An 18,677-nucleotide genomic window follows, 5' to 3' on the forward strand; every position below is an offset into this window, starting at 1 on the left:
TAGAGGACATCCTAGAAACAAACATTAACAAAAAGAGGAAAAGAATAAAATTGTGAAAAGAATAAAATATACTATACCAAACAGGAAAACAAAGAAAACAATTTTGACAAGAGCCTTCCACCCCTATATTATATTTTCCTGCTGCTGATCAGTGTACTATTCTGTCTCTTCTGTCGTGGGTTCCACTTATGCATATTAATAGAAAAAGTGGATTGGCTGGAATGTTTCCTAGTTTTACATTCGTCTGTGCCTGTTCAGAACTTCCAGCAAATATGACATGTAGCCAGAGGAAAGGTTTATTGGTGTAGGATAGGGCAGAAGCTCTCTCTGTAGAGAGCTATAGGTGAGGTCCTAAAAGAACTGTATGTGTTACCCTGGAGGATTAGTATTACTATTTGTACTACTACTATTTGTAGTAGTAGTAGTAGGGAGCAATTGCTATCAGATGACACCCTGTTGTAATTAAAAATAGGCTGCTAAATCACAAAGAAATTTTTGACTTTACAGTATATTTAACAATAATAGGTGGTCAAATGACTAGCATCTGAATCCTTACAGGAATGAAACAACTCCTCAAAATCCATGGAAGCAAACAGACAATGACATAAGGAGAATTAATATTCCATTTCAATGAAAGCGTCCTCCATAGGGAAGCTTTTGGAATTTTTTTCTGAAAAACATTGCAATACTTGTCCAATTGAAAATCCATATGGATTTTTGAGGAAATGCCTGCCCACAAGCAAGAAATTTTAAATAACAAACATTTTAAATTTTAATGCAATGTTTTCATTGTGTATTTTTCCACAGGGATATTTTCTAAAGCATTATTACAAACTTGCTGGAATCTATGTAACAAGGTGATAGTAAATAAAAACAATAAAAGCAAACTGCTGTATCCAGGAACTAGGGCTAGAACAAGCATTATATTTCTCTTTCAAAAAAGATCTCCATGCGGGGGGTGGGGGAAGGGAAGGTTCCTTCTAATAACGTCCACTATAGTTAGAATTATTGGTCCTAATGAAACCATTTAAATAAAATCACCACACTTTTAAAAAATCATACTTTCCCTTCAAATTGTATTTTTATAGGGCTAAAACTAGAATCAAAACAAGAACCTAAAACATGTATTTTCTGTATTTTTCTTGAGTTTGCATGCTTACTGTATTGGATAGCACTTAATATGCAGTTATGCTGCCTTGTCTTTTTTTGAATAGTGCATCTATTTTTTCTCCTGTCTGCTTTTTTCACACCGTAAAATGTTGATTTTTAAAAAGCAGTAATGCTGGTTAAAGCTTATAGTTGTAGGTTAAATTTGTGAAGTAGCTAAAGGGAGCTGCTTTCACATTCATTTTGGCTAAAAGAGTCCACTATACTTTTTTTTTCTAACCATAGGTATTGCTACTCGGGAGATTAGTTGCTCCAAACACATTTCTGAAAGGTGCTCTGTTCTCAAAAGGGTAAACAGATGCTCCTTCAAACAAGACTTGCTGTTCTAATTCTGTCTCAATACAAATAAAATGTATAAACTATAAACAAAGGTTTTTCTAATGTACTACTCTTGTAAGCAACATTTTAAACATTATGCTTACATGGGCACTAAACTGCTGAAAGTTAGCAACCACTTCTGATTCAAAATGTCAGACGCTCTTTTGTTTTATAGATGGCCATCTCAAGAAAGTGAATAAAAGAAGTCAATATTGACTATTCCCCTAATTTACATATTTTAAATTAGCCATTTCTACTTTTCATAAATAAATATCCATACTGACAATTGAAACAGTGAGCCAGATTCCAGACTGCTGCAAAAAGAGTGAAAATTTTCTAGTACAATACAATGATTAAAGATATAGAAGAAATTCATTGTAATAAAATACATATTCCTATATTAATGTAGAGATAAATGCACTTATTTTTCCATATTCTATACATGAAAATTACATTAACTGCATTCAGTATACTCAAATACAATGTGTCAATACAAAATCAAGCAACAGCCAGGTTTAGCTAGTGCTTTATGGTGGATGATAAACAGCCACTTGCCATCAATAAATAAATGAAACTATGAATTGTTTTAAAACTTATGAATTATTATATAATGCTAGAAAATATTCTGAACTTATAAAACTCAAGAAAGACCACCTAAAATGTTAAGTGAAAAGGAACAATGATGTTTCTATCTTTAACGCTTTTTTTTTTTTTAAATGGAGGATTTCTTCCTGCAGGATAAGAGTTCAACCTTTTTCAAAATCTAGATCATGTTTTTTAAATTACAATAATAAATCACTGCTACTGATCTGGAGATAAAAGTCAGATTATGAAAAAGGGAGAGAAATTCTATTTTAAACAAAATCTTAAAAATTAATGTATTTCTCTCACACACTCATGCAGACATTGTAATTGATCAGGACAACATGTCAGTTTCTTGGTTCATGTAATTGCTTCCTAAATAAAAATCATGGAAGATACATTTTGTAAGAACTTTATCTTCTGTGAACAGCCACATACTCAAGGTATGCTAGTAGAGTCTAGTCACAACATAGTTCTATATGAAGTAGAGTCTAGTCAGAACATAGCTCTATTGCAAAGAATGCCAGTATAAATGCTTAGGAATGCAAGTGTTCCGTAAAATGTAAAGTAAAACACACTATAAACCCAACATGAAAATAAATTTCATAGTCACAATTAGGACCAATTATTAAGGTTGGTTTTTTTTAAGGTAAGGAATTGGATGATATTCTTGTATGATAATAATCTATGGTAGAATCAGATTGTTTTTACCACAGTCTCTGTTTACAGTATAGCCACCTCTTGGATCAGTATGATTAAGAAGTGAGGCACAGATATTTTAAATAGATAAACAATCATACATATAATAGCATTTTCACTCTTTATCTTAGTAATAAAAATGGTTTTCATATATTGAAAAGTATAGATTGTAGTAATTAAAATAAAGGAACAAACAAGTATATTGGGATCTGTCCATTTCTTATGTCTCTTAATTACATAAGATTTATAATCCTATGCCTGTTATTTTCTAAACAACAATTTATTTTGTAAACAAATACAATTCAAGAAAATGAAATGGTAATCCACTACAGTACAAAAAGTTTAACATCTTCCCTGATATGCAGTTTAAAAAAATTAATTCAGATATATCTGAATACCCTTAAACCAGACCTAAACACATTATGTGGATTTTCTGCTCATTTCCATGCAGACTTTTTAGGATATAGGTATCAATTCTGCAATAATTCACCACAATCAAAACAGGCTAGCAAAGGAGTAGCTATGAAGCACACCCACTTTTGTCTCTGAAAATAAGTGTATGGAACACTTTATAAAAACAATACCTACATTTTCTGAAATGCTACACATAAATTAACTGCTCTGCATTCCAGATGCCTTCCATTTTTAACTTTAGTTCGTCAGACTTTACAAGTTTTACCAATTTATTTTCCATTCTACCATTGCTGGTGCTTAAAAGGTTAAGACTTTATTTCTGAAAACATAGAGCGATAGTAGGGAATCATGTTGTCTACAGCTTCATAAATCTTGCTTAAGATCCTTTTCAATTACCATCCATTTCTGCTTTAAAAAAGGACAAAAAAATAGAGGAGTGGAAACAGGTCAGGGCAGTCTGTGACAATGACAGTGTGATGGGCTTGGACCCCCTGTGGTGTTTCCATCTGCTATCATTAAGGTGACTATTCAGACATGAAAAAATCTCTCTTGCTGTGCTGACAGGCAGACATCAAGAACTATGACAAGGCATTAAGACAGAAAGTCTGAGACAGAGATGTCATATTCCACAAACAATACTGTCTCAAACAAGACCTCTGATTTTTTTTTTTTGTATTTTTTTTTTTTTTGAATTTACAATAAAAATAGAAGAGATTTTACTTGGAGATTATCAAACTTCGCTTTACAGCAGTTTGACAACAGAAAAATTGCTGGCAGTCATACAGCTAAACACTTTGCTCCTACCTGTAATCTTCACCATAAGAAACCCAAATTTTTTGCTCATTCTGCAATAAAAGTGGGTTTTTAATTTCTTGCCCACTCTCGTCAAAAAGCCGGGTAGGAAAATGACTGAGGCCTGGCGGTTTGAAATCTGCTGAATGTTGGAGCCTTTGGTGAATCATGTGCTGTACCTGGCAATGGAAGACAGAAAAATAAAATGGGAACATCTGTAATAAATTGTTTGTATTCCATAACCAGTGATGTCCAAACAAACGATAATTAAATTCATATAGAATGTTAAAAGAAGTGTGAAATGACTGCAATGTTTAGCTCAGTGTAAAGTAACAAAATGAGCACAGGCTTTTAACCAGCAGGGGGTGCAACAGGATTATGGTTGAGCTCTGACCCTTTGGCACACAGACTGAAAGCAGATGTGACAGTTGTACAGAATAAGCAGTTAGCTTCTACATACTGTAACAGCTCTCTTGATAAAGGTTATCTTTTCCCTGTCCACATTTGGAGCTACATTTGGTTAGTGGTTTTACTGAGCTTGTCAAGGTTTGACAAGGACTGTGCTCTCCTCCATCCTCTTGACAAACCATAGGTGATCAATAGCTGAGCAACAGTAATGCAAGACTCACGTAACAATTTAAACAGGGCAAAAATCTATTTAAGATATGGCAGAAACTGTTCAAACCACACAGAAAATAGTTAATGAGCTTAATCCAACAGAACATGTTTGGTGATACAGTTCACAACCTAACCTAATTTTAGTCAATTTTGTAATTGTATAATTTTATTTCATACCCTTTTAAAGGAACTTTTGGAAACCACAAAGATCCATTATGGGCAAATGCTGCTACACTGCACAATCTGTGGTCAATTTGCCATTTCATGACTTCGTAATGATGGCTCTAAACACAATCACATCACTCCTCATGCTCCTCCTATTTGTCACCTTTCTCTGACTACAGAAAGCTCTTTCCAGCAGTCTGATTCATAGTACTCTATTTTCCTTTGCCAGCTTCTGCAACTGAGCGCATCACAGAGGCCTCATATACATGACCATATTGTGACAGTATTTATTATACTTGTGGTACACCCCCAGTATTCCTATCAGAAGCATAAACATGATGAAGCATTGCAGCACAAATTACAAGCATTTCTAACTGCTTCGGCACAAAAGAAAGCATTTCAGGGGCTAGAAATGTTTATAGCAGTAAGGGAAACATCACTATAAATGCAAAAAGGGGAAAAAAGACTGATTGTGTTACTCAACATCTTGTATTAGCCTTTTTGAGAATGTCTCTGTCAACAGCAGATATTCTAACAAAGTGCACGCATAAGGAGAGACTGCAAGTACACTATGGAGGCTGTGCACAACTCCCCTAGGCATTTTATGTGCACACTGTTGTACAAGCAAGCAAAACCTTCCAGTTCTGCCATGCTCTGGGAATACTCTATAAAAGAAGGAACGTATCACTGAAGGTCAGTGATGTCTCTCCTCTCTTACTGAGTGCAGGAAAAGCAGGGAAATTTCATAATGGAGAAGAACTGGGAGAGTTGTGAGTGGGACTTGTTGCATTCCCACAGAGCCTCCTAACATATGAGCTTTGTTAGTCAGGACACTATCCAGGGTTATCACCTATGACATAAGCCCCATGCACACTTTATGTTCAGTATTAGTACCATTTGTATATAGTGTCCAAAGATAATACAGAGAGTGCTGGACTAGGACCGGGGAGACCTGAGTTCAAATCCCCATTCAGCCATGAAACTAGCTGGGTGACTCTAGGCCAGTCACTTCTCTCTCAGCCTAACCTACTTCACAGGGTTGTTGTGAGGAGGAACTCAAGTATGTACTACACTGCCCTGGGCTCCTTGGAAGAAGAGCGGGATAATAATAATAATAATAATAATAATAATAATAATAATAATAATAATAATATATGGTGAGTGTGGGTAGAGCAGTGTTCTTTCTATGTGTACCAGGCATATACTCGTTCACTTTTTAAATGAACACAAGTAGTGTACAGTCAATATGAACATATGTACAGACATCTGAACACAGGTACAACATAATGCCCAAAAATAGTCAGACTGGCAGTGGTAATCATATTACTATATGTTAGGTATACTGTAATTTCCCAATTTTAATACTCTCCCCACCGCCACTTTAATCACATTCTCAATCCACGGTACGTGTAATACATGGAGATATCAATTTTAGCAACAAAAAAGGGGAGGGGGTTTAAAAAGTAATGTGTTTCAAAAAGCCACTTCTTTCTTTGCCCCTCAGCCATGTGCTCCCACTCTCTCCGTTCCCCCAAAATGGGCTCAAATCAGCTCTGAAATCAGACAGTCATTCCAGTCAGTGACCTGCCTGCCTCCCCATCTCAATGTACTGCGTACTATAGAATATAAGTGCAAACAGTCCCTAACCCTGCCAACAAGAAAACCATTTTCTGTTCCTTCCTTCCTGCCAAGGAAAGTTATAGAACTTGTATTAAGTAGCAGCGGCTGTCCTTGTCCAGGCAACTTAGGGATAAAGAAGGAGCAAAGAGAAAGAAGTCCAAGATTGGTGTGTATAGCAAGTGGAAACCATTATTTCCTTCCATTTTCTTTTGAAATTGAGTGAAGTGACCACCTGTGGCATGTGTGCTCGGTTGTGCCTACATCATATAACCCCTGCTAACTTGGCAAAGAGGCACCTTTTAAGGTGGTGATTCTCTTTATTTAGCAAGGGGAGAGTAACTGGCCCTGTCCACCCCAGCACAGTACTTCCAGTGACTGTTGCCAGTGTCTGTCTTATGTTTCTTTTTAGACTGTGAGCCCTTTGGGACAGGGATCCATCTTATTTATTTGTTGTTTCTCTGTGTAAACTGCCCTGAGCCATTTTTGGAAGGGCAGTATAGAAATCGAATGAAAAATTGAATGAATAAAATAAAAATATTTGGAGTTTCCCACCAGGGCAGCCTCCATCCAGGCAACAGAGGCAGCCATGCCACTGACCAAGCAGTCACTGTTGAGTAAACCTGCTAGCATCCTTGTTGATAAGGTACAATACATGGGACTGTATTATAATTGGGAAATTACTGGTAGTTATAAGACTCCAGATTTACAGTTAGGCAGACATACACATGATTCATGAAAGGAAAGTACCAATAACAGCATTTGGCTGGTGATTTAAAAAATGTGACTAAAAATGTGAGCTAGGGGTGTGCACGGAACCACCAAACTGCGGTCCAGCACTGGGGTGGGGGTGTGGCTTTAAGAGCGGGGGGAGGGTTTACTTACCCCTCCCGCCGCTTTCCCGCTCTGGCGCTGTAATTTCAGTAGTAATTGGGGCGGCAGGATACTTCCCTGCCGCCCCTTCCCCGCACTCGCTATGAAAAACTCCCAGGAGTCCTTTGCACGCGCGCACATCGTGCACGCACTTCACGTCTCTGTGAAATGCGCACGCACAAAGGACTCCTGGGAGTTTTTCATAGCGACAGCGGGGAAGGGGCGGCAGGGAGGTATCCTGCCGTCCCAATTACTACTGAAATTACAGCGCCAGAGCGGAAAAGCGGCAGGAGGGGTAAGTAAACCCTCCCCCCACTCTTAAAGGCACCCCCCCACCCGAACCGGACCGCCCAGGTCTGGACCGGTCCATAGGCCTTTACAATGGCCTCTGGACCGGTCCGGGCCCATCCCTAATGTGAGCTAGGATGCCCTTCATTCAAATCTTATTTCAGTTATGAATACACTAAATGATCTCAGGCAAGCCACTACTCTCATAATCTCAGCTCCCCTTCTGCAATATGGAGATAATAATACTGACTTACTTTACATGACTATGCTAAACATTCCAGAGAGAATTTAATATAGCTTTAAACACTTGATATATACTATACAAAAGGCAGAAATTATCATCACCATTCTAATTTTATTTATTTATTCATTCATTTATTGATTGATTACATTTTTAGCCCACCTTTCCTCCAAGAAGGTCAAGGCAGATATATGGTTGACCACACCCATTCTATCATTACAACAACCCTGTGTGGTAGGTTAGACTGAGAGACAGTGATTGGCCCAAAACTATTCAGTAAGTTTTATGGCTGAGTGAGAATTTGAATCTAGAAGGTCAATGTTCAAATGCAGCATCAACCAATGTACCATTCTGTATTCTACCAAAGACAACCACAGGGCTCTGTGGTCGCCAGGAGTCGAAACTGACTCAACGACACAACTTTACCATTCTGTAGTGAAACAATCAGTATGAAGGTTGATACAGCAAAACACAATAATAGCTATAAAACAAATGAACAGGGCCTGGCTGTCAACTGGAACAGAAGCCCATGTTAATGGTAAGTGAAATGAGGGGGGAAATATGCAAATTATAGCAAGCATGCCCACAAAATGAAGACCGTGTGAATGGAAAAAATGTCATCTGGAGATCACAAACCAGAGATAAAAACATAAGCTATATCTCAGCACATTACAGTTATTAATACATTAGTTTTTGTATGGGAATATAGAGGAGATGTGAATCTAAACAAGATACACACACACACGGACCTCATTACTCACATCCGTGGTTCCATGAATCCACAATCAGGCAATTGACACTCGACCTTGGTATATATGGTTAAAAATGGGTTTAAAACTATGTATCCACAGTTCCTAGGTGGCCGGAAATGACCTCTGAGGTCATTTTGCAGCTCTTTTTGGGGAAAAAATTTCCCCTGCAATTTTTTGTAGGAAAATGGCAGAATTTCAGCTTTCAGCAGCATTGCTGGACAACAGGAGACCCACAGCTCACAGTATGACACTTTCATACACACACACACACACACACACACACACACACACACACTCGCATATACATATATCTTAAAACAGTTAATATAGTATAAGAATTATGTGGGCACTCTAAACCATCAAAATTAAAGCTTCCCCTACACAACATTCTGTACTACTTAATGGTTTATTTAAAAAATAATGTTGATTCCTAACACTTACTCAATAGTATATTTTAACTTACTCTTTCCATCATAGCACTAGGTTGATTTTGACAATTGCTTTCCATCTCTCTTCTGTTGATATAAACAAGAGTCTCTCTTGTATCTTTGCCATTTTCATAAACCTTAAAAAGAAGCAGTATAAGAGTAAATACAGTGTAATATATAGTCCACCCCTAATATCATGGTTTGCATTATTCAGAGTAATCAGCATTAACTTTTCACAATTCAAATGGAAAATGAAGAGGTACTAGGGTATCAGCTGTTATTATTACAAAGTGCTTTATCAATATGATCACTTCAAATGTAGTTCAAATCCAGTGCAGCTAAATAAAGGTTATTTTGAAATATCTTTTGGGTGTGAAAATTATTTCATTAAAACCATTACTATTCATTTTTTAAAAAAAATTCACTTGACTTTTAGATCACACAAATATATGGCAATAAAGCTGTGCTAGGAAAGCTTAAGAAATTATTATTTGTATGAACATTTATCTTTGTACTCAGAGACCAGGGGCGTAGCTAGGGGAGGGGGCCCCCGTGTTCATCCCTCTCTCTGGTGGCCCCCCAGAGTGAGGGAGATAATGAAGAAAATAGGGAGGGGTGGACCTGGAAGGCCCTCAGGAGCTGAGGGCCTGTGTTCTTTGAACTCTTTCACTCAATTATAGCTACACCCCTGTCAGAGGCACTTCAAATGTTTGACATTCCCTGCCTAAAAAGCTCTTCTGTGTAAGGAAAAGCATGAAACAAGCAACTAGTGGCTCCCACAAGATATGTAAAACCAGTGAAACAGGCAGGTGTGCACCAGCCCACACCTGCCGAGTTACACAAAGTTTTCGTGCTTTTTCCAATGTGAAACTGCTTTCATTTCTACAAGGCTTCTGCAGGAGGATTGTGCTACATGACTCAGATCTGTTTGTGTCAGATCAGATGATAATATGTCCAATATACACAGTAAAGATAAAAATGTATGCATGCTGTGAGCATGCATGTGCTTCTCTCCTCCTGATCAACTGAAGGTGTGGGAAGGGTCATCTGAGCATAATTTCCCTAATTGCATAAGGGGCGGTTCATCCAAACTGGTCTCTACATCTGCTACAAATATTGGTTTAAACTAGGTTGGGGGAAGGCACCTTGGCATGTCCTGAGTGGAGAAGGAAGTGCATGCTCACAGCATCCCTTATAGTACAGCTGCTTTTGGACCACAACAGATATCTATTTGCAAAACTGGAAAAAATGTTTTTCTCTACATATATAACTTTTTATAGCACCAAAAGTCAATATCCAAATCTACACTACAACAGAATTATTATAGTAATTGTCAAATTGTAAGGCAGACTTCTTTATACAACATAGCACTTAGAATGTAAATAGAATTGGAATAGAATCACAGATCTGAGATTACTAATATTGTCACTCAATATTAAATAACTGTGAGTGAATAAAATAAATGTGAGTTACATTCAATCAAGTATCTTTGGACTTAAATTAAAACAATGAGTTGTATTCTATGGCATTCTGTGAATTGAAGGCACTTCCATTTGTCCAAGGAAAGGGCGTTTTTTGCCAGTTCCCGCCTTCCCGCAGTCCCCTGCACACCCAAACATCTCATCCTGGTGGTTGGGAGACCCTCTAGAGCAGGGTGTCATGCAGCATAAGGGATTGTGGATGGAAGGGGGATTGGCCAAAAAAAAAAAAAAAAAAGCCCCCTCCATGCGCAAATGGAAGAGCTTTCCATTTGCAGAAGATGTAGTTAGGATATAATATAATAAATAGTTCTGGAGGGGGAAACATGCTTGGTTTTTAGGATATTAACAAGGCATTATAATGTAATGTAAAATATTGACACTTTTGAACTTTGGTGCTGGAGAAGACTTTTGAGGATACCATGGACAGCAAGGAAAAATAAAAAATGGCTTATAGAACAAATCAATCCAGAATTTTCACTTAAATTGAGGTAGTATTTAACTCCTGTTCTCAAATCTCTCACTCCCTTTCCTCTTACTCCTTCTATTCAAAGCCTGTTTCTCTCTCCAGCTTTGAATGAACTTAATTTGGAAACTCAAGCCAAATTGCCTCTTTGGGAGTGAGCTGTAACATAGTTCTGTTAATCTCTTAATCTTGCTAGTTAAATATTGTTGCTCCTTAACCATTATTTTCTCAGCCTGTACACTGAAAAATCCTCAAATAAATCTTATTCTATTTTTGAACTTTAACCTCTCCATTCAGTTCTTTCCACTAATGAAGCTCTGCACAAATTTATTCTGAAGATGGAACTGTTCCATTTAAGATAGCTATTTTCCCCATACAAGCCTAAAACATAGCACGAAGTATCTGCCAATTCCCCAGGAGCAGTTCCATTAACAAAGTCCTATGTCTTCTTTTTGAAATTTGGTGCTGGAGAAGACTTTTGAGGATACCATGGATAGCCAGGAAAACAAACAAATGGATCATAGAACAAATCAATCCAGAATTTTCACTCGAGGCACAAATGACCAGGCTCAAACTATCATACTTTGGACACATTATGCGAAAACTTGGCTCCCTTGAGAAGTCCATAATGCTGGGAAAATCTGAAGGCAAAAGAAGAGGATGACCAGCAGCAAGGTGGATGGACTCGGTTATGACAGCAATAAATGCACCACTGAGAGACCTTAAAGGCCAAGTTGAAGACAGATCACCCTGGAGTGAATCTATCTATGTGGTCGCTAAGAATCAACACCGATGTACCGAGTCAACACCGGTACTTAATCAATCAATCAATCAATCAATCATGTAAACATAAATGGGCACATAATAATTCAACATTTATCTGTCTTTCTGCAATCAGGATCTCAAAGTAGTTTGCTCCCATTTCCAGATACCTTCCTTGCCAGCACAGTTCCTAATAAACTGTCCCTTTCTGCTGCTTTCTTGAATATCAACGGAGATTCATGAGGGGTGAATGGGTATATGGCACATCCATCTGCTGCCAGCACTATGCCATTTCCAGCTAGCATTATAGCTAAAACACACTGTCGCTCCACTGCTCTCCTGAGTACGACAGAGGTGGTGGAAGAATAGCAGGGATCTCAGCCAGTGAAGGTGCTGGGGTGGACAGAAGTGGGAATCTGAATGAGGCTGGAAAGCGTTGGAGCCGGTCTTCACAAGGATAATTTGAGGATAACTCTGATGTCTGACTGTCTATAATTTTATGGTAATAAAAGGTAAAATATTTTAGGTGCCACCTTATTAGAGGCATTCCCCCTGTGCTCAATTGCCCAGATTCGGGTACAAAACAATTCACCCCAGATTTGGACCTGAAAAATTCAGAGATTTGGACCTCCATTTTGTGGCCAAAGTGGGTTGGGTGATAGTGTCCAATGGGTGGAAGCTACCACCCAAATTTCAAAGAAATTGGGCAAAGAGTGATCTTTAAAGAATTTTTGAAGTTGGCACATCTTTAAGGTTTTTCTCATAGGGAACAATGGGGATTTCAGCAGCCTTAGTTATAGCTTCACATGGGGGGGCACCAGGGTGGCCCAGAGCAGGTTGTGGTCGGTGGTAGTGCCCAATGAGTGCAAGGAAGCTACCACCGAGATTTTAAACAAATTGGGCAAAGGGGTGTTTAATTATTATTATTTTTTGAAGTTGGCATGTCTTTGTGGCAGATTTAGGGCAGAAAAGGGGTTTTGGGGGCAGAAGACTGGGTCAGGTGGTAGTGCCCCAATGGGTGCCTGCTACCACCCAGATTTCAAATAAATTGTTGAAAGGGGTGATGTTTATTTCCCCCCTGAAGTTTACACGTCTTTAAGCTTCTCCCCCAAGGAATAATGGGGAATTTCAGCAGCCCCATAACTCCACTTGGGGACACCAGAGTGGCCCAGAGCGGGTTGTGGTGCAGTGCACATAAGGTGCCAACCACCCCCAAAATGACAAGCCCATGGGGCACTAGGTTTTGTTGTTTTCAATGTCTGAGGTGTTCTTCTGAAAGCAGATTATCTCATTTCCTACCAGAGAATCTGGCATAGTTATTGTATTTATTCAAATGGAGCACACTACATATGATTATTTTATGGGAACCACAAATTGTAATGTATTAAAAAAAATGAGGATCTAATTCTTAAGCTGCATTCACATGCGAAATTTCCCATGCTGCTCAATGCACTGTATTCCATAACTACAAGCCTAGGAAGCAGCATCAGCAGAAAACAGGTGCCATGTGCTGCAGTGTTTTTTGCACTCACATCATTTATTCATTTATATACTGTTGTATATAAATGAATAAATGTTATATACAGGAGCTGAGAGTGGTATATATGGTTATGTTTATCCCCACAACAACACTGTGAGTTAGCTAGGCTATGTGACTGACCTAGACACAACCAGTGAATTTTATGGCTGAATAGAGATTTGAACTCAGGTCTCCCCAATCCTAGTCCAACACTTTAACTGCTATACCATGCTGGCTCTTCCAACTTGCAGCCTGTGCACAGCCTGTGATTTCCCACATTTTCCATGTAGATAACTGAATGAAGCAGAGCACCAAGGCAAGGAAAATCTTCTGTTCATAAGCATCTTTAAAGAGAAGCATGAAGTTCAATTAATTAATTAATTAAAGAAACTTGCATAAGCTACAAATAGGACATATAATAGTTCCAAAGTAATATGATGGTGATATTAATATTTTGGAGCTTATGCAACACAAAAGGAATCAACATGAAACTCTCTTTTTTAGTCTTAACAGTTCCTCAGCAAAGATTTATGAGAAGATTGCTACATTTCCAGTGTGGCACTGAAAGAGGGACCTTATAACATAATGTGAATACGCATGTGGGCTAGAAAGAAATCCATCTCAGGGGCCAAACCATGGTTTTTTCCCCTGAAACACAGACAATAAGTATAATTATATGGGCTACTCTAGATAATATCCCATCTAGGTGCACGACAACGTCTAATATTTGAGACCACACTTTTGTTAGGCACCTTCTGTCCATTATTGCGGACTTTTTTTCAGGATTGAGATTACAAGTAGAACACAAAGGATATTACTTCTTTCAGTGTTTCTACAATATATGAAGATGCTAGGGTTACAGTGGAACAAAGTATCTCTCTAGACCGTCATGTTTTTAGTGACAGTTTCACTTGAGAAAAAGCAGCAACACACAAGGGCCACATTAGTTCTTCCACCACTACTAAACAAACTGTTAAAAGTTCTGTTAAACCTCACAGTAGGTGTTACACTAAGAGCCACTGAGCAGTAACTATTTCCTATATTACAGCCAAAACAATTTCCCACCCAAGTGCAGAGAAGCGAAGAGAGACATAATAACACAAAAATAGAGGCGGATGAAAGTACTCAAGCTGAACCAATGGCTTGCTCTCTCCTTTGTATAGCTCTTGGACTACCTTAAAAAGATAAGATACCAAAACATTAAACATGCAGCGATAACAAGACCTTTGTGTTTACTACCTTGACCTCTGTACAGAAATTAGCTGCTCTCATCTTTTGCCAAAACAACTAGCTACAGTTTAAAGGAAATCACTTTTGACCTGAAAATACATTTTTTTAAAACCCTTAAAATACAGCCTGGTAAACAGAGTTCATATACAAATATGCATGTTTAGGATTAGTGATTTAAGAACCCCTAACACATTTCAATGGTTTACAGATAAACAGGTCTGTTCCACCTCACCAGCTCACAAAATAAGGTATAAAATAATATTATATAAAACTTATTTACCTGAAATTTTGTTTGCAAAGTATTGCTTTGAATATTTTGATCTCCCCACCTCAGCAAGTGTTCAAGTTAGCTAGCCTGCTGCCATGAAAAACTCGTTGCAGATTTAGAGCTTCTGTGGGGCCACAAATAAAGCAAAAAAAGGACTGAACTGCTCAATTCAGACATCACTTTAGTAGTTCTTCAAACCATGTTTTGAAGAATAAGGAATGTGCTGTAGGCTCACACAATCTCAAGTCCCCTTTCCTCCTCGCATCTGAATGCTGATTCCTGCCTCTCTTGCATAGTTTGCTTTATTAGTTTGCTGTGACATCTGAATTAAGAAAACTATGGTATTGTTCCTTAAAATTTTGCCCAAAACTATAGATTCAATTAAATGCCCAATTAAAATGTCTGATTTGGATGTCACAGCCAACTAGGAAATGGAGGAGTGAGGAGTGTAAATCCTGTGGCAACAAAATCATGCCTTGGAGAATCACACCTGAAATCTAAATAGAAGAAACATGCAATAACTCCCCTTTGGAGTTATTGAAAACAAAAGATTAAACATAGGCTGCATTTGCACATAATTCCACTCCCCCCATCCACCACTCTCCTGTCCGCACTCGAATATAATGGACAGGAGCCTCTCTGCAGTCAGGGAGACTGCAGAGACAAGGAGGAAGTGGTTGTGTGGTATTCCTTCTGGACTGAAGGACAATCCTGGCAGCCAATCACAGTTGGAGCAAGAGGGGAGCATCCTCCTTTAACTCTGGTTGCAGCACAGGCAGCCTGCAGTGCAGCATTCAGGCATAATGCTGGCACCATCAAACTGCAGGTAGGAGTGGCAAAAATGAATGCAAACCAAAGGTTCAAATTGGAGTCTTGATAGGGAAAGCTTGGGTCACTTTTTGGTCCAAACCTCGGTTGCACACATTGAGACGTTAAAAAAAATTCAACCTGAGGCCCCTTCAACTCTGGTTTTAGGTAATGTGTGAATGAGCTCACTATGATACAAAGAAGTAAGAGACTGGTTGAAGATGAACTGGAACTTGGAAATAACTTATACTCAACCACAACGAAGCACTAACATATATAAGAATTGACCATCATTATGGTTACTATCAAAACTTTACCTTTACTTTACAGTAAAATACATTAATCAGTTAACATGTCTGCATAAAGATAATGGCTGACATCCAGACTAACGAAGCACTGGTGTTGTAACGCTGAGATGGTGACTCCCGAAAATACGTCTCTGAGAACTGTGCATGATTTCCAATGCAAGTTCCATCGTAACTAGGGATGGGCGAATTGATTCAGGTACAAATCAATTTGTACCCGAATCTAGCTAATTCGGGTGATTTGGAGACAAAACAAATCACCCCTGTAGTCCATTGGTTAGATTTGGGTACAAATCAAATCGTGCCTGATTCGATTTGAATCAATTCGAGTTTCGGATCCCTCCTATTAATTCCCCCAGATTCCCAGATTTCATTTTTAAAAAAAGCTAAACTCTAGCCCTTATAGAAGTGGAGTTATGAAGCAAAATGTGTGGTCACTATTTTTCAAGGGTTTGGATTCTTTGGTGTATAAAAAAGAATCCTTTGGTGTATAAAAAAGAATCAATGAATCCTTACGAGGATTCATTACACACCTTCATTTTTTCTATTCATTTTGACTGTCTCTTCGACAGTACCAACTGTCAACTGCCATGTGCCAACTACACCCCACTCCCACCTGCAAGGCAGTGGGTTACTACTCAGTTTAAGTTAAGTGCCTAATGGGTAGAGACTACCACCCAAATTGCAGAGGAACTGGGCAAAGAGATGATTTTTGGTGAACTGTTGAAGTTTTAGTGTCGTTGGGGCAGATTTGGGACATAAAGTGGGATCTGGGGCAGAAGAGTTGGGTGGGGTGGTAGTGCCTAATGGGTTGAGGCTACTACTCAAATTTCAGGGGGATTGGGCAAAGGGCTGATTTGTGGTGAATTGTTGAAGTTTTACGTATCTTTAAGGTTCCCCCCATAAGGTATAATGGAGATGTATCGCTTCACGTTGGGGGGGAAGGGGTGGCCTAGAGAGGTGTGGGGTTGGTGGTAGTGCCCAAAGGGGGCAAGGAAACTACCAGAATTTTTTCAAAGGATTTGGGCAGAGGGCTGATTTTTGGTGATTTGTTGAAGTTGACGCATCTTTAAGGTTTTTCTCCATAGGGAATCATGTAGGTTTCAGCAGCCCCATAACTGCACTTGGGGGTGCTGTGGTGGCCCAGAAAGAGTGGCAGTGTAGTGAACAAAGGGCCAGCCACCCCATGGGCTTCTAACCCATGGGGTACAAGGTTCTGCTGTTTCTGAGGTGTTCTGAGTGTAGATTCTCTGGGAGCAAATGAGATTTTCAATACAAACCATGAAGCCTCTCTCATTTGCTATCAGAGAATCCTCCACCCATCCTCCCACTTTATGCCCCAAATCTGCCCCAAATCACTAAAACTTCAACAATTCACCAAAAATCAGCCCTTTGCCCGATTCCTCTGCAATCTGGGTGGTAGCCTCCACCCATTAGGCACTACCACCCCACCCACCCCACTCTTTTGGCTCTGGGACCCAGTTTTTTTAATCTGAATCGATTTGGATTAATTCAGATCCGAATCGAATCTGGGTCAGTCAAGTCAAGTCAAGTTTTATTTACGGTCCTAGACCAAACAAGAATCTGGGTCAGATTTGGACCCAAAAACAAATCAGGGGTGTTTCGATTCGGATCTGAACCGAAACACCAAAAATCTGAATTGCACACCCTAACATGCTATCACAGATCAGTAAGTAGTACTGGAACAGTCCTGTTGCACAGCTATATGGGAGTGTATTTTAGACATCTGTGCTGGCATGGGCAATTCAGAACCACTTGTGTGGGACATGTTGCGGGACATGTCAGCCAATATTTAGTCTGTCTTTTCCCAGTTCAAACAAAAACATTAAAACATAAAAAACCATAAACATTAGTAGAGATAATGTCTGTATTTCTCTCCCCACTATGCAGTGTTTTAATTACACAACCCTTCACATTGTGTGCACTATCCAATACAAAAAGATAGTGTAATAGGGTGGCCAACATTGATAGAGTCTCCAGCATATCAGCAACCATGAAATTACCCTGCAAAATTAGCATCCAGGCACATTAAAAAATGTCATTATTAAATAAATTGTCACCTTATAAAACATATACTACAAGACAGAATGGATATTTGGAATATATTTCCTAGATTTACCTGTAGACTTGAGATAACAGTAACCTAAACTTTTTGTCAGTTAAATGCCCTGTGGATACGCAAGGAATGCAATAAAGGAAATAAACACAATTTCCTATTTATACAGGTGTTTATATTAAGTATGAGTACACTGTAACACTAAAAATAGGCCACAATAAAATATATAGCATCAGGAGGCCTTCATTTCTCTGTTGTCATATATTTAGAGGCTTCACTTCATGACTGGTTTTAGAATATTGCTCCACTAAAACCATACCCTGTATCATATGAAGTCATGGGGTGTGAAAACTCCTTTTAATAATAATAATAATTACAAAAAGCAGCTTTACTGGGAACAGCCTATATTCTGCGATGATATCTATAACAACAGCAACAACATTGACAATAAAATTCTGGCATCCCAGGTCCTTGGGAAGGACTCGATGTCTGGATAAAACAAACCAGTCAATAACACCTGTCTGACTGTGTAAACAAGAAATGATGATGATGATGATGATGATGATGTAAAAATATTATGGGACTTCCGACTACAAACAGACAAACATCTGCCACACAATACTCCAGACATAACTGTAGTCGAGAAGAAAGAAAAACAAGTCAAAATAATCGACATAGCAATACCAGGGGATAGCAGAATAGAAGAAAAAGAAATAGAAAAAATCACCAAATACAAAGATCTACAAATTGAAATTGAAAGGCTGTGGCAGAAAAAGACCAAAATAATCCCAGTGCTAATTGGCGCCCTGGG

At 38.7% G+C, this 18,677-nt stretch overlaps 1 protein-coding gene across 20 annotated transcripts in view; it reads right to left on the reverse strand.

The window, feature by feature from the left end:
- Positions 1-18,677, reverse strand: part of DCDC1 (doublecortin domain containing 1) — a 474,105-nt gene that overhangs the window by 200,195 nt on the left and 255,233 nt on the right. For all 20 annotated transcript variants that reach the window (XR_008312997.1, XR_008312998.1, XM_053283046.1 and 17 more), the window contains 2 exons: positions 8,990-9,091; positions 3,985-4,151 (listed from right to left, as the gene is read on the reverse strand). Coding sequence is in view for 18 of the 20 variants with exons in the window: in XM_053283046.1 (XP_053139021.1) it covers positions 3,985-4,151; positions 8,990-9,091 (269 nt within the window). In the remaining 2 variants the exon portion in view is untranslated. The remainder of the gene's footprint in view (positions 1-3,984; positions 4,152-8,989; positions 9,092-18,677) is intronic.

This window comes from Hemicordylus capensis, chromosome 1, assembly GCF_027244095.1.
Source record: "Hemicordylus capensis ecotype Gifberg chromosome 1, rHemCap1.1.pri, whole genome shotgun sequence".
In the NCBI taxonomy this organism is placed as follows: Eukaryota; Metazoa; Chordata; class Lepidosauria; order Squamata; family Cordylidae; genus Hemicordylus; species Hemicordylus capensis.